We start from the raw sequence: 15,204 nt of genomic DNA on the forward strand, positions 1-15,204 counted from the left end.
TATAAAGTTTGTGTGTATACAACATATTTACATCACTAATATTATCATGTGACATTTCATTTCCTTCTTTCCCAGGAAGTTTTTATTGATTGATAAATAAAATAGAAAACTGCCAGTAATTCAAAAATATCCTTGTTTTTCAATAAGTTTTTTATCAAAATGCTTATGCTTAAAACTAAGTTACATGTTTGAAAAAAAATCTTTAAATTATGATTATTCAAGTTAGCCACTAGTAATAATTTCTGAATAAACAGCTGTATCAAGAGTGCATAATACATCATTATTGTGCATATTGAAATTGTTGCAAGATTGAAATGGGATACTTTGAATGCATTTAATCGTTATTCCCAAATTCCAACTAAGTATGTAAAGTTTCCAATTAAACAATCAAAGCAACTTCAAGATATGAGGAAATCAATTTAAGTATCCTAGAATACCTTTTTCATCCCACTTGGCTATATCATGACAACCAGTTTTGAATGGTGGAGGAAGTTAGAGTACCACAAACTAGGCTACCGCTCACAAATGATGCCCTCACTATAAGAATTCAATAAGGCTTGTCTTTTTTTACTTTATAGTCGTCATGCTTGAAGATATTGATTTGATTCTTGGAATTACAGGAATATAGCTTTATCATGACAAGTTATGACATGATTATGAGCAGAGTTATGGTCCTTGGACTTAACTTTATTGGAGTCATGCTTGAAGATGTTGATTTGATTCTTGAAATTACAGGAATATAGCTTTATCATGACAAGTTATGACATGATTATGAGCAGAGTTATGGTCCTTGGACTTAGGAAATTCACTCACATTGTCAGAAAGCAACAATCTGCACCGAATCAATATAATTCTATTTTACCAAGTATCTTGACTTCAACCTATTGAACTTATTTTGGGGGTATTATAGCACATAAGTATTCTTTGTTTTTGTTGTTTTTTATGAGCTGTGTGAATGTCAACTTAACACTTGAACACCAGTAGTGTGCTAATAATTGTCGTATTGGGCAGAATACAACATCTCTTCATTTTTACAACAGTACAGATAGTTGTATATCAAAGCTATAGAACTAAGGGTAATCATCAATTACAATGGAGACTTAAAAAATTCTTTCAAATGTAAGCTTTTTTTTCTGGAATGGCTTTCTATTTCAGCATGTTTCATCAGTACTGACTCATTGTGCTTTACTTTCACTATATTTTTCCTGCTATTCATAAGAAACAAGTGTATTACATAAAATTTTTATTATTTTCATTTGTTGAATGTATAATTCATTTTTGTATATGATTGATTGTATATGTTACACATAATACACATTTTACAGTAGTATCTTCAGCCTGACCAGTCAATAAGAAGTGTTTTTAAACATGTTATAAAAGCCAAATATTCCATTCAATCAATGATGTCTGAACTTTCAATTGAAATAAAAGATGCTTTGAACATTTCAAATTAAAGAAATTGCCAGTTTAAGTTCTACAAAAAGTTAACAAAAACTCTTATATCATTAAGATTTTCAATTTCTAAATTGGGGTTATGATTTCATCTGAAGTCTTTGTGAAAACTTTAATTTAAAAAAAAATTATCTATTACATTCATAACACCTCTTTAAAGAAGTTGGTCCTTGTACATTTTAAAATATAAATGGGTCTATGGTTTAATTGTGAAGATTGATGCAAATTTGAGTACTAAATTCATCTCATTTGAAATATCATTTCATAAATAAGTGAAAATAAAAATGTTTTAAATTTCTCATAATACAAAGCAGAACTTGTTATGATATTTTTATCATCTAAGAATACTTTTGAGACTGGTCAAAGCAGAAACACCAGACATAAATGAACATGATTATCATACGAAACAACAAATAAATAAAATTTGACACAAATAAATGGAATAATTACAATTATGCCGTAAAATGATATAAAATTATTGCTGACTAATATATAGTATGTAGAAGTATGAGATTCTATAGAAATAAATGCAAAAAAATACTTAATTTGTTTTTGGTGGGAAGATTGGTGAATCACTTAAATCTAAAAAAAAAAGATATTCTTAAATATTCTATTTTCATTTAAAAAAATAATTAAAAGCTTCTTGCAACAATTTTTGCACGAAATAGACTTAAAACATTAGTAAAAAATGTTTTCTTTATAGGCTTTTAAAGTTTTAGACTGAGTTAAAACAATGCTTTTTTCCCCTAATGCCATTTAAACATTCTGATGACTTACAGAGTTATCTCTCTTGAGGAAGACATTTGTATAGGTTTTACAAGATACTCAGCAGTATATTTACATTTGTAAATTAGCACTTTAACCCATCAACAAAATAACTTATCCTATAATTGTATGGTCCTGCCATTCCAATAGAAGGGATCTAAGTAATTTAAATGAACATGAATGACTAAGAATTCCAAAGAAAATGTACTTCAATTCACGATATTTCATTGGATAATGTAAGAATACTAGGAGCCCTTCCAGTTATTGGATTTAAATACTAAGTCTTGGTGCATTAAATCATTACAGAAAACATATATAACAGAGACCTGGCCCCTCTGACAAACTACACTGAAGGAATGTCTACTAAAGATACATGTATGGGTCTACAGGGATACAGGCTCTAAACTACTTCCTGTATGTACATGGTATAATAATTGCTCAGGCTATAACCTGAAAGAATCAGGACAAGAGATTTTGATCAATTAATCTTTTTTTCTTCATTTACCTAAAAATAGCTAAGTCATACTGGATCCATTTTAATTTTAACAGTCGCTGAACACATTAGATAAACCTTACTGCCTTTTTTTCTGAAAATTTTAACTTTTTCAGAGAGATCTATAGAAAAATACTCTACTTGCTGTAGTTGTGTAAAATATTTTGTATCATTAAAGCTTAATTTGGCAAGAGAAATTGACTAGAATCTATTTTTCAGTGGTTAAGAATAATATTAAATGCCAAAGGTTAATTGAAGCAAATTCAGAGATCAAAAACTAAAAAAGAGCCTGTCATATAATTCAAATTCAGAGATCAAATACTAAAAACAAAATTCCCTGTCATTAGTAAAAAGAACTCTTTGATCTTCTTTAAAATATAAAAAAGAAATTCATTGGTTAACCATTTGTTCAATCAAACATTCTTGACCTATCATATTTCATAATACTGAATTAACATTTAATTTCTCACTAGTGATTAAGGTCTGAAATATTTGTATGAAGATGTGTTGAATTATTAGGAGAGAATTGCACAGTTACTTCCCTTTCACAGGTCACATTTGTCTCCCTTTGTAAATATTTGCAAAATAAAACAAGCAACAAAAAATACACCATAAAAATAAATTGCAACCGTTTACAATAAATATAAAATTTCTGACAAATCTGATTTTGATCTTTAACAAGGAATGAAATACAAAAAGTTTGTAAAATGTTGCAATTTGATGGAAAATTCTGTTAGAAAACAAACGCCATTCCAATTCAATGTTAGTAATAAACTGTTGCCTTGGTAGCACCATGTTGTCATATAACCTTTTTTCCATCTAATATGTGGCACTAAATCTGTAAATAAATATAGAGAATGATTAGTAGTGACAAGATTTCTAAAATTCAAACCTAAAACTAGAGGCTCTTAAGAGCCTGTGCCGCTCACCTTGGTCTATGTGCATATTAAACAATGGACACAGATAAATTCATAACATAATTGTGTTTTGATGATGGTGATGTGTTTGTAGATCTTACTTTACTGAACATTCTTGTTGCTACAATTATTTCTATCTATAATGAACTATCTATAATATTATTCAAGATAATAACCAAAAACAGCAAAATTTCCTTAAAATTACCAATTCAGAGGCAGCAACCCAACAACTGGTTGTTCAATTCATCTGAAATTTTCAGGGCAGATAGATCTTGACCTGATAAACAATTTAATTCCATGTCAGATTTTCTCTAAATGCTTTAATTTTTTAGTTATAAGCCAAAAACTGCATTTTACCCCTATTATCTATTTTTAGCCATGGTGGCCATCTTGGTTGGTTGACCGGGTCACTGGACACAATTTTTAAACTAGATACCCCAATGATGATTGTGGCCAAGTTTGGTTTAATTTGGTCCAGTAGTTTCAGAGGAGAAGATTTTTGTAAAAGATTACTAAGATTTACGAAAAATGGTTAAAAATTGACTATGAAGGGCAATAACTCCTAAAGGGGTCAACTGACCATTTCGGTCATGTTGACTTATTTGTAAATCTTACTTTGCTGAACATTATTGCTGTTTACTGTTTATCTCTATCTATAATATTATTTGAGATAATAATCAAAAACAGCAAAATTTCCTTAAAATTACCAATTCAGAGGCAGCAACCCAACAACGGGTTGTTCGATTCATCTGGAATTTGCAGGGCAGATATATCTTGACCTGATAAACAATTTAACCCATACCAGATTTGCTCTTAATGCTTTGGTTTTTGAGTTATAAGCCAAAAACTGCATTTTACCCCTATGTTCTATTTTTAGCCATGGCTGTTATCTTGGTTAGTTGACCGGGTCACCGGACACAATTTTTAAACTAGATACCCCAATGATGCTTGTGGCCAAGTTTGATTCAATTTGGCCTAGTAGTTTCAGAGGAGAAGATTTTTGTAAAAGATTACTAAGATTTACGAAAAATGGTTAAAAATTGACTATAAAGGGCAATAACTCCTAAAGGGGTCAACTGACCATTTCGGTCATGTTGACTTATTTGTAAATCTTATTTTGCTGAACATTATTGCTGTTTACAGTTTATCTCTATCTATAATATTATTCAAGATAGTAACCAAAAGCAGCAAAATTTCCTTAAAACTACCAATTCAGGGGCAGCAACCCAACAAAGGGTTGTTCGATTCATCTGAAATTTTCAGGGCAGATAGATCTTGACCTGATAAACAATTTAACCCCCATGTCAGATTTGCTCTCAATGCTTTGGTTTTTGAGTTATAAGCCAAAAACTGCATTTTTACCCCTATGTTCTATTTTTAGCCATGGTGTCACTGGACACAATTTTTAAACTAGATACCCCAATGATGATTGTGGCCAAGTTTGGTTTAATTTGGCTCAGTAGTTTCAGAGGAGAAGATTTTTGTAAAAGATTACTAAGATTTACGACGACAACGACAATGCCGGACGCCGGACGCAAAGTGATGAGAAAAGCTCACTTGGCCCTTTGGGCCAGTTGAGCTAAAAAGCTAAGACATGTTTTCTTTAAAGATGTTTTAAATTGACTTTAAAATTCAACAAAAGATGAAAGACTGACCATCTTTTTCAAGAATGATTGACAGTGCAATCTATCATTAATTACTCTTTAGAATGAAACTGCATATAATCTGTAGAAACAAAGAAGTACAATAATCTTAAGCATTCAACAAAAGTACTTGTTATATGAAGTCAATTGTTCAAGTGTCACAAATTTTTTAATCAAGTGTTGCATATTCCGAAATAGCAATACGTTCTATTGCAGGAAGCTTCAGTTTTGTGTTCACTATTTTTGTCTGTCATTTTTTATTAGTTCATACATCTATTTCTTAACTTATATTTCTTTTTTGTCTTTCTCTATTTTCAATTTTTCTATTCCCAACCTAAAAAGTTGGTTTTGTATTGTCTAGAGAATATAATGATGAACGAAACATTTTATGATTACCAACTAACCTAGACATTTTCTGTTTTGATACCCCCATTTTGTTTGCCTGGTGTTCCAGCCATACGTTTTTGTTGCTCCATCTCAGCCTGCATTCTAGCTACCATCTCCTGCATCCTCCTCAGCTGTGAAAGAAATGTAAAATGTTGGATTTTTTTTTATTAAAAGAATATAGCTTAACAGACTTTTTTTTTAAAAGCATGAAGGAAAGATCTTGATGCCTGATTGGTAGAATTTCTCAAATTAAGAGAACTAAGGCTTAATGATCGCTAGTTACTTTTACCAGTGTTTACAATTACAAAAGACTATTGATTCATCACATTACTTGACATAGAAATAGACAATCAATATAAAAAATTATAACTTTTAATTCGATTTCATAAATTAAAAAAAAAAAACACCCCAAAATGTGATTTTCTTTGCTTGTAATACAAATGTTTGCCAGCTTGTCCCTTCCACTTAAAAAGTACATGATACAGTGTAAGACACTAAATTTTAAGGTATGAAAATCTTATCCACCACTGTCAGCTTGGTGTTAAAACTTTACCTCTGCATCTTTTTCTTGTAATTGTTTTTCCTTCTCATCGCCACCAACCATACTTTCAGGGCGACGATTTTTACTGTAATAAAAAATGAATAGAGTGTTATTATACAAGCAGTGGAAAATCTGGCTACTATAACATGTCAAATTAAAAGTTACAATAGTTGGTACCTAGAAAATACTTATACACAGATTTTGTAACAAGCCTTTCGACTGCAGTCATTTTTTAAAATGAACATCTAGTATTTTTTAAAGTTTTTAAAAACAATAATGAAAATCATTATCTAATTATTAAATGACAATTCGTACATGTTAATTTGCCATAGATTTATATGGTGATCAGAATTTTAATTGAAATTGGCCTAGGCTATAAATTCACAAAAGATAAAAATATGCACATGTAATGGCAGCCAAGAGATTTGCTACATGCATTACTACTTCTTCAGGTTTTTATTCAATATACAGTAGATAATTTTGATATTACAAAAATCAATTTTAAAATTTTATATAAAATGTATATAAGTTTTTAGTTTTTTAAACAAGACCCATAAAAATCCATTTTACTAGATTAATTAAATCTAAATAATTAGTAATTTGTAAGAGAAGAAAGTGTTCAAAAGAGAAATTTCATCAAATGTCTGAAAAATGTTTTTCTATAAACAGTTGTATCTGACTATGTGAAGTGAGACACTCTACATAAAATAGTGCTTTAAAAACACATCTATTAAGAGTTAATCAAAATTTGAGAAAATATGCTAAAGATGCATAAAAAGTTTAGTTTAAAGTAAACCATATGCTTGGTTAGAGTAGAGAAAACAATTGTCAGTATAAACCACACAAATAAAAAAAAATCATAATATTAATGTTTATTTCTGCCTATGAAAAACTTGGATTTTGGCAACATTTTATCAAATTTAATAAATTTTTGTAGCATCTAACTTTTGACATTGGAGTAAATAACAATTCTTTATAATCTAAAGATAGTTATAGTTGTAACAAATTGTTTATAGTTGTAATACATTATAATCTATAGGTGTGATGATTGGAGACATATGTATAAAACCAGCTACAGAACATAGCCAAAATTTTGCCAAATTTATGCCATTTTCCAACTTTTTATGGACAGATGGGTATAAACCTTTTGGATATTCAAATCAATTCAAATACATTCAGAAATATTTATGATATGCATAATATTTTTTCAAGATATTGTTAGAAAGGTGATCAAATTCAAAATCTTAAAACTACAATTTTTCTTTGCTGATAAAAAACCCATTGGTGGTTTTCGGCTGTTGTCTGCCCTATGGTCGGGATGTTCTTGTCGCTTTGACACATTCCCCATTTCCTTTCTCAATTTTATTCTTCCAAAAAAGACATCAGAAAATGAAAATAAATTTGATCAACTTGATAAAAAATAAATAAATACAGAGTTACACAAACTACACACTACAACTTCTAACGTACGCTTACCAAATATATAATATATTGGTACCATAGATACACACACAGACACATAGGAAAAAGTAGAAATAAAAATAATAAAATAAGTAATGTATACTATGTTCATTCTTCTATTCTCATTAAAATGCAATAATATTATACAATACAACACAATTCTGTGTCTCATTTCTGACATCAAATGATAATTATCACAATAGAAATTAATAATACAGTGAAACCTGACTAAACCGAACCCTTTCGGGACTTCGAGATTTTGTTCGGTTTTGGCAGGTATTCGGTTTCATCAGGTTCACAATGCATAAAATGTGATATGATTGGTCTTCAGAACAAGTTTGGATTAGACAGGTTTCCGGTTTATTCAGGGTTCGGTTTAATCAGGTTTCACTGTACATTTAAAATCTTAAAACCTTTACCATCTTGCTGTGAATTACAGTATACTGATCGCTTTATTTGAATAAAAAAAAATAAGACAAGATGTGACTGAAGGATGCATGATTAAATGTGCCCAGCACAAGTTTTATCCATCTTGGCTTTTAGTCACAAGTGTTCTTATTCTTACAATCAAATACAACGATTTGTTATACTTTTATTAATAAGCAACAGATAATCAAAACCCTTGTTTGTTACTGGTCCTAGTTGGATTCAATTTTTGTAAGCCGATTTCAATTTTTGGCGTATGAGTATATGTATATTGATTATTGTTGTCAAATATAAAATCATCATTTTGAGAAGACTGGTGCATTTTTTTTAATTGTTGTAATGCAAGAAGATGTTTTGAATAAACCCAAATATTGATTAATGGTTGATATGGGACAGACTAAATCAATTAGTCAAAGCACAAATCTTAATTTGGTTGCCATGCATGTGTTTTGCTAATTGTAAAAGGCCATATGATGAGCTTTTGTTTATAACTTCTACCTTATTAGTTTCTTGAGGTCTGTTGTCTCATTGGCAATCGTATCCCATCATTTTATTTTTAATACAAGTGAGGGTCCGGTCAAAGGTGGGGAAGTCTCAAAGGTGAAAATAAAGGAGTTATTTCACATGCAATATTATCTGAAATTCATAACAAAGGGAAAATAAAAAAATATAACCTTCATCTATATAATAAACAACTTTTTATTTATAAAATATCATTTTTGTGGATTGTCCAAAAAAAAAGTCTTTTTCGGTTATAGAATTAATAGTTTTAGATTTGCCACATAAAATCATGTAAATAAAAGAAGTAGTTTTAATTGGCTCCATAATAGTTATGAAATAAGTAATCTTTAGCATTCTGTTTCATCTTCTTCATTTTCTTGTTGCAGAAAAGCTGTTATCTTATCTTTATTAATCTGCGTAAAAAAAGCTGGTTATTTTTTTTTTTTTTTGTTTCTTTAAAGAAAAGCAGTTTTACATTAACAAAAAAAAATTTAGCTACCATAAAAGCTTAATGTTTGCAAGGGAAATTTATACTTATAAAGCCTGCAATTTCTTTGCTGAAAATATTCTGTTAAAGTTGGAGCTATCATACAACCCAAAGCCAAACCACCTGGGTTTTTTATTCTGGCATTTCGTATATGAACTTAAGAGCCTGTAGGCTTAAAACAAACCTTTCACATGTTCCCTCCAAAACATGTGAATTAAAGTTTTTAATCGTCTCAAATCTAGTAAAAAATAAGGAAATATTACTTTGCATAAAGGAAAAAATCTGTTACCATGGAAATGAATTGCTTGGGCAGGAAAACTTTTTTAATTCATGCAGTCTGTTATCAAAGGGAAGTTACTCATGGATTCATGCAACTTTTCATTCTGAATAATCTGTTATAGTTGACATGTCCCTCTAACACTAACACAATTGAATGATTAAAATGAAAGTGACATGCTTGAATGACTTCATGAATATGCATAATATGTAAATGAGACCTACTCCTGCTCAACAGCTTCTTCACGCTGCCTTCCTCTGTAAAGTGCGAATGTTACATACATGATAAAATGATACAATGAACATTAAATTGATGTCTTTTTCAATTCTTTCTTGAATTCTGCTCTTCAGAAAGCTATTCACATAATAAACTATCTGTGTGTCATTTCATATGAGGATATAATATGCATGATATTAAGCACTGTCTATTACTTTTGCAAGTTATCAAATTTTTCACTGTCTTATTTTATATTTTTGATAACAAAATGTTTACCCCCTCCTCCCTGTGAGATTTGTGTGAAAATAGTTCCTAAATATTAATATCATCTAAAATGTTAGATGCTTAATCTGAAAAAAGTATTGAAGTTTTCTACTATTCCATTTTTTTTAGGGTAAATCAAGAGTTAACTCCCATTAAAAAAACATGTGGTTTTTCATATATTTTCATAATATTAATTACTAAACAGATTCCTATATATATATCATTAGAAGAATATCACTATATGGAACTTGTTACTCCAATATAAACCTTAAATCTGTTTGCATGGAGTTAGTTTTTCCACACTTTTTATAACACAGAGATCCTGGCCTTATAAACAATGACAAGAAAAGCACACAATTGGCATAAAAATAAAATAAATGGATAGCAGGAATCCATAACTCAACAACAACAGTGAAGAATAGGAGAAAACATATAATAAATAAAATTCAACTTAGATGGTATAGTTGATATAGGGTTAAATACACACCTGACTTTCTTAGGCATAGCCTGGCCGCCACCTCCTGCGAGTTTGTCAGCTCTGAAGTTCTCATAATGCACTTCTTGTGTAACTTCTTGTAAGTCCTGCATATGTGTGCTGAAAATAGAGAGATATAATTATAATCTCTAAATATTGTCAATTCAGAAATTATTGTGTGCATTTATCATTTACACTTTGTCATTTTTTACTATTAAAAATGCGATTTTAATTATTGTGATATTGAGAAAAATCCAGTTTAATTCATAAATTTAATTAAATTATTGCGATTAAAACCCTGTCTCATTTTTCAAAATAATAAAAACATTGCAATAATTTTTGAATTTACAGTAACACATCTACAAAACAGATAGAATGCAGTAATAGAAAATCTTTTATAATATAAGTAGTTGGTGAGTTTTTCTGTTATTGTAAGTCACTGTTTTTTTATTAAAATTTTACAAAGAAAACTTCTTTTGAAAAACTAATAAATGATTAAGTGAAACTGTGCTACTAACATGTAAATACTGCTGTTAGCTGTGTGTATAAATTTGGTTTTAAACAAAAAATCTATACGTTTTATTAGGTTTTTTTTTCTTCTTTGAACAGCATGCAACAGTCAATACAGTCGATTCCACTTAATTGCATACCGCTTAATAGCATAATTCGGTTAATTGCATACTTTTCTCCTGCACAAAACCATTTCCCATTCATCTAATGTTAAATTGTACGGTTATATGCATAGCCCCACAAGTGGCATTTCGGTTAATTGCATAGAAAATAATCGCCAGCTAGATATGCTTAGTTAAAACTGACGAGATGTTTTGACCGGAAACAGCAATTTGGTAAGTATATTTTTTTTGAATGCATCATTATTTTTGATATTATTTCACATTTACTTCTGTGTTATTTAAATAAAGTTTTAAAACAGTTTCTTTCGTGTTTATATGATTATAAAAAAGGCCTCGATGTGTACACAGGTAAAGTTTCCCATATTCTATTTTAAGCCTCGAGGTCATAAAAATGTCAATCAGCTGATTGTTGTAAAAACACAACCATTCTATGATCTTCTATCTCAAAAGGTGTTAATTATTGATTGCATTTCAAACATTGTTCATAGATTACATTTTGGGTGTATTTTTAAAACAATAACGCTTTGCTAATTATCAATCATTATCCAATGTGCAATCTCGTAATTTGGCTAGGGGTGATCTACATTTATGTTAAATATTACAGGGCATTTATATATGGTTGAAGAATTTCATACATCAATCTTTCATTTTTAATATTTTTTGAAAAGAACATTAACTTAAAATTATTATATTTTCTCACTTTCAACACTCGTGTCAAGCAAATAACCCGTGCAGGGCCCCATTAGATGTGCTTTGCATATACGAAACTAACGAGGTTAAAGTAACAGTGTTACATCACTGTCCAATCGGTAAATACTGTATATTAAAGGCAGTTCATTACACATTTATTGTATCAAATGATTATAAACTGTGTAGCATTGTTCAACAGTTTGTTTTAATCAAAGCGTAACAATATAATTTGTACATCCGGGTCATAGAAACAAATCTATTTTTAGAACAATTTTATTTTCGTATCTCAGGTAAAGGAAAAGTTGGTACATAAACAAACTAAAACTAAATGTGTTTATAAACTTTATTGAAAGAATAAACAATGAAATAAAATGCATGACACTAGACAAATAACTTTTATTAGAATAAATAATCATTTAATATGTTGTAAGAGGATTATGGACGTTCATCTTTCTTCAGGATTTCCTTTTACTGATCTGCACTATCGATTTTATTTGACTCCGTATTTTGGCATTTCGGATATAAGCATACTCCGCTTTATTGCATAATTTCGTCTGACAAATAGGCTATGCAAATAACCGGAATGTACTGTATAAGTTAGTTTAAAAAAAATTCAACACTGTCAAAGTAATGTCTAAAAAAGACTGATCTCTAACAAAAGAAGACGTCTTCATGGTTCAGTAAACTTTGACCTTTATACTTTTCACCATTACAACTTACATGAGCATGGTCCTTAGTTTGATGAAATCACAATGTTCTGGATTCTCTACCTCAACTACACCCCATGGGTACATACGACCTCTGACCTTACGACCTTTAACTTCTATAACTGTATTGGCTCCAATAACTGCAAAAGGCACTGCTTCCTGTAAAATTAAACATTAGATTTCTAACTTCATTTTTCATAAAAATAAAATCTGAAAGCTATTGTCTTAAAGTTGTAACAACACAGGTTTAAAAAAGTTTTATTTTAGAACTCATTAGTTATATCTAAATTATTGACAAATTTTGTGTTTGATATATTTTTTTATTTCACATTATATATTACTAATAAAGAACTGAAAAACTTATTGAGGAAATCATAATGGCCAGGTGAACCACAAAATTTGAAACAATCCAATTGAACATACCGCCTAACTTATGGTTTTAGAAAATAACCACAAGCGAGTCTTGATCTCATACTGTTTTCTAATATGCAAAAGATGTAAGAATGTCAACTTTCAAGCGATTCAGTTTGAGGACAAACCTCAAGGGAAATAACTGGGTTTTGCTAACAAGGCTCAGTTACTATACAACTTGAATAGCAGACTTAAATGGTAATTTTTTTAATTGATTCATTGTTCATTTTTGTATAATGTATATCTGCAATACACTTGACATTTATCTGCAGTAAATGTCAATGCCTAACAAAGAAATATCAAGAAATCTTGAAATAAATCTTTCCCCAAATTTCAGACCTTGAGCTGACGACACTGTTCTCTATAGTCTTCATCTTCATCTGAATCACAATCAGGTAGAGGGTAAATACTGATTCCATATTCATCTATCTGGTCCAAAACCTGGAACATAAAATACAAAACATTTAAAGTAGAAATGTTTTACCAATTATTCGAAATAATTAATTAAAACTGTAGATGTGGTGGGGTAATTTTTTTTACCCCAAGCCTTTCATATTTTTCTGGTACATGGAATAGTTCTTAATTTCAAATCTTTCCTAAAACTGAATTTTCCCAAACAAATGATTGTAGTTTGCTTAATGTTCTTTAGCTTTATCTGATTTATGTCACATCATATGAAGTTATAACCCCACTAGCCATAAGCTAGATAAAATACTTCAGCACACAGAGCTTCTTAGAAAGAACTAAATTCACATCAACATTTTAACCAAGTCTGTTTATTTTATAGCATATTACTAGTTCAAATAACATGAGAAATGGGATAATTTGTGAGAAGTCAGCTTGTTAAAATATTCTGCAAGTGGAAGGTACATGTATTAGGCAAATAATATATGTATGTATAGTTTTTCACAAAAAAAATGTGTTGGCAGATCGTTTTTCTCTAGAAATATAGAACATATTGATTCTTCATATTCCATTACTGTACATGTCATTTGTTCAGATGTGTTTGTATAAAATGACCTAAATCTATTCCAAATCTATTAGATCTGACCACAAATGTTTAATAATAAGCTAATGATGATGTAATATAGATAATACAAAAATTCCAAGAGCATCAAAATATTTGACAAACTTTTTTAGTTACTAGCTATAGTATGAAGACAATTTTCTGACATTTTTTTTGTTGGTCTAAACAAATTTTTGCAACAAATATAGATTATATACTAGTCCAAATAAAATTTTACTAGGCTGGGCATTGGACTAGTGGCTAACAGTGCACACTGACATTATAACGTACCCTTTTCTTTAGTCTTTGTACTTCCTGTTTTGTGAGGGTATCAGCTTTAGCTATTACAGGTACAATGTTAACTTTATGGTGGACTGCTCTCATGAATGTGATGTCAAGGGGCCGTAACCTGAAAATTTCAGAAAAATAGTCAAATCATAGTTTTTTGTCAATGAAATGAATGAAACAAAAGAGTACACATAAATAAACTATTCACTGAAACAGTTGTAACTTTAAAATTTGCAATGCTGTTGGGTCATTATAATTATAAAACGAACATTAAAGAAAAATATTATTCATATACATTTGTATCAGAAAAAAAATCAAATGATAATAGAAAGGGAAGCAACTCAGTTTCTCTTGAAGGTTTTCATTAACTTTGTTATAAAGGGAAATAACTCTGCTTGCTTTGTGTTGTGCTAATATATTTACATGTAGGCATACACTTCTCTTGCCTTGTTTATCTACCTTTCCTCGACTTGAGATCTAATCAATTCACCATAATTATATATTACTACTTATCAATACATCATATTTTTTTCATTCCTCTTATTTCATGACCTTTCATTTATTATACAATAATGTATGTACAAATTGACAGAAAGGTTAATTGTGACAATACAATATAAAATTTGGCTTATTTTATATTCTTGAGCAATGTTGTAATTTCAGGGCCAGTCGGGTCAGATTTAAGATTTTTGTCCATACATGATGAAGGGCGGGAATGCATGCAATGTCCTTAGTATTCGTTTATGACCTTGACCTTACTCGATTTATGAGATTTGAACATTTGTAAACAATTGTTGCCTAAAGGAGTATGTTCGATAAGGTCCTAAAATGGCCCCCTTTTTTAGCGTAAATTTCAAATTCGGATTTATTGACCAATATCACGATAAATTATAGCTAATACATTGACTAGATAGGATACAAGCCATTTTGTTGAACATTTTACGTCTCTGCGTTTCATTATGACGTCACAAGTTGTACTCATATTGATTTTTCACGAAAAAATCAATGAAAATGGGTAAATTTCCATTGATTATTTGACAGGAAACACAGAGCGCATACGTCGACAACATAGATCTTTTAAAATAATGTTTGTGAAGACATTTAACATGTCTTATTTGAATATTAAGCTTGTCGACGCCTGCGCTCTATGTTTCCTGGTCCTTTA

The 15,204-nt window shown here is 29.8% G+C and overlaps 1 protein-coding gene across 12 annotated transcripts in view; it reads right to left on the reverse strand.

The window, feature by feature from the left end:
- Positions 1–1,230: 1,230 nt before the first annotated feature.
- LOC139527758 (septin-2B-like) overlaps positions 1,231–15,204 on the reverse strand; it is a 55,022-nt gene continuing 41,048 nt past the window's right edge. For 4 of the 12 annotated variants that reach the window (XM_071323404.1, XM_071323399.1, XM_071323409.1 and 1 more), the window contains exons 6-13: positions 14,043–14,160; positions 13,085–13,186; positions 12,348–12,493; positions 10,318–10,425; positions 9,575–9,607; positions 6,211–6,283; positions 5,675–5,788; positions 1,231–3,548 (exon numbers count right to left, since the gene is read on the reverse strand). In XM_071323404.1, coding sequence (XP_071179505.1) covers positions 5,675–5,788; positions 6,211–6,283; positions 9,575–9,607; positions 10,318–10,425; positions 12,348–12,493; positions 13,085–13,186; positions 14,043–14,160 — 694 coding nt within the window. In that variant the 3' untranslated portion in view covers positions 1,231–3,548. The remainder of the gene's footprint in view (positions 3,549–5,674; positions 5,789–6,210; positions 6,284–9,574; positions 9,608–10,317; positions 10,426–12,347; positions 12,494–13,084; positions 13,187–14,042; positions 14,161–15,204) is intronic. The other 8 variants (XM_071323406.1, XM_071323402.1, XM_071323412.1 and 5 more) reach the window with 3 other exon arrangements.

Source organism: Mytilus edulis, chromosome 6, assembly GCF_963676685.1.
Source record: "Mytilus edulis chromosome 6, xbMytEdul2.2, whole genome shotgun sequence".
Taxonomy (NCBI): Eukaryota; Metazoa; Mollusca; class Bivalvia; order Mytilida; family Mytilidae; genus Mytilus; species Mytilus edulis.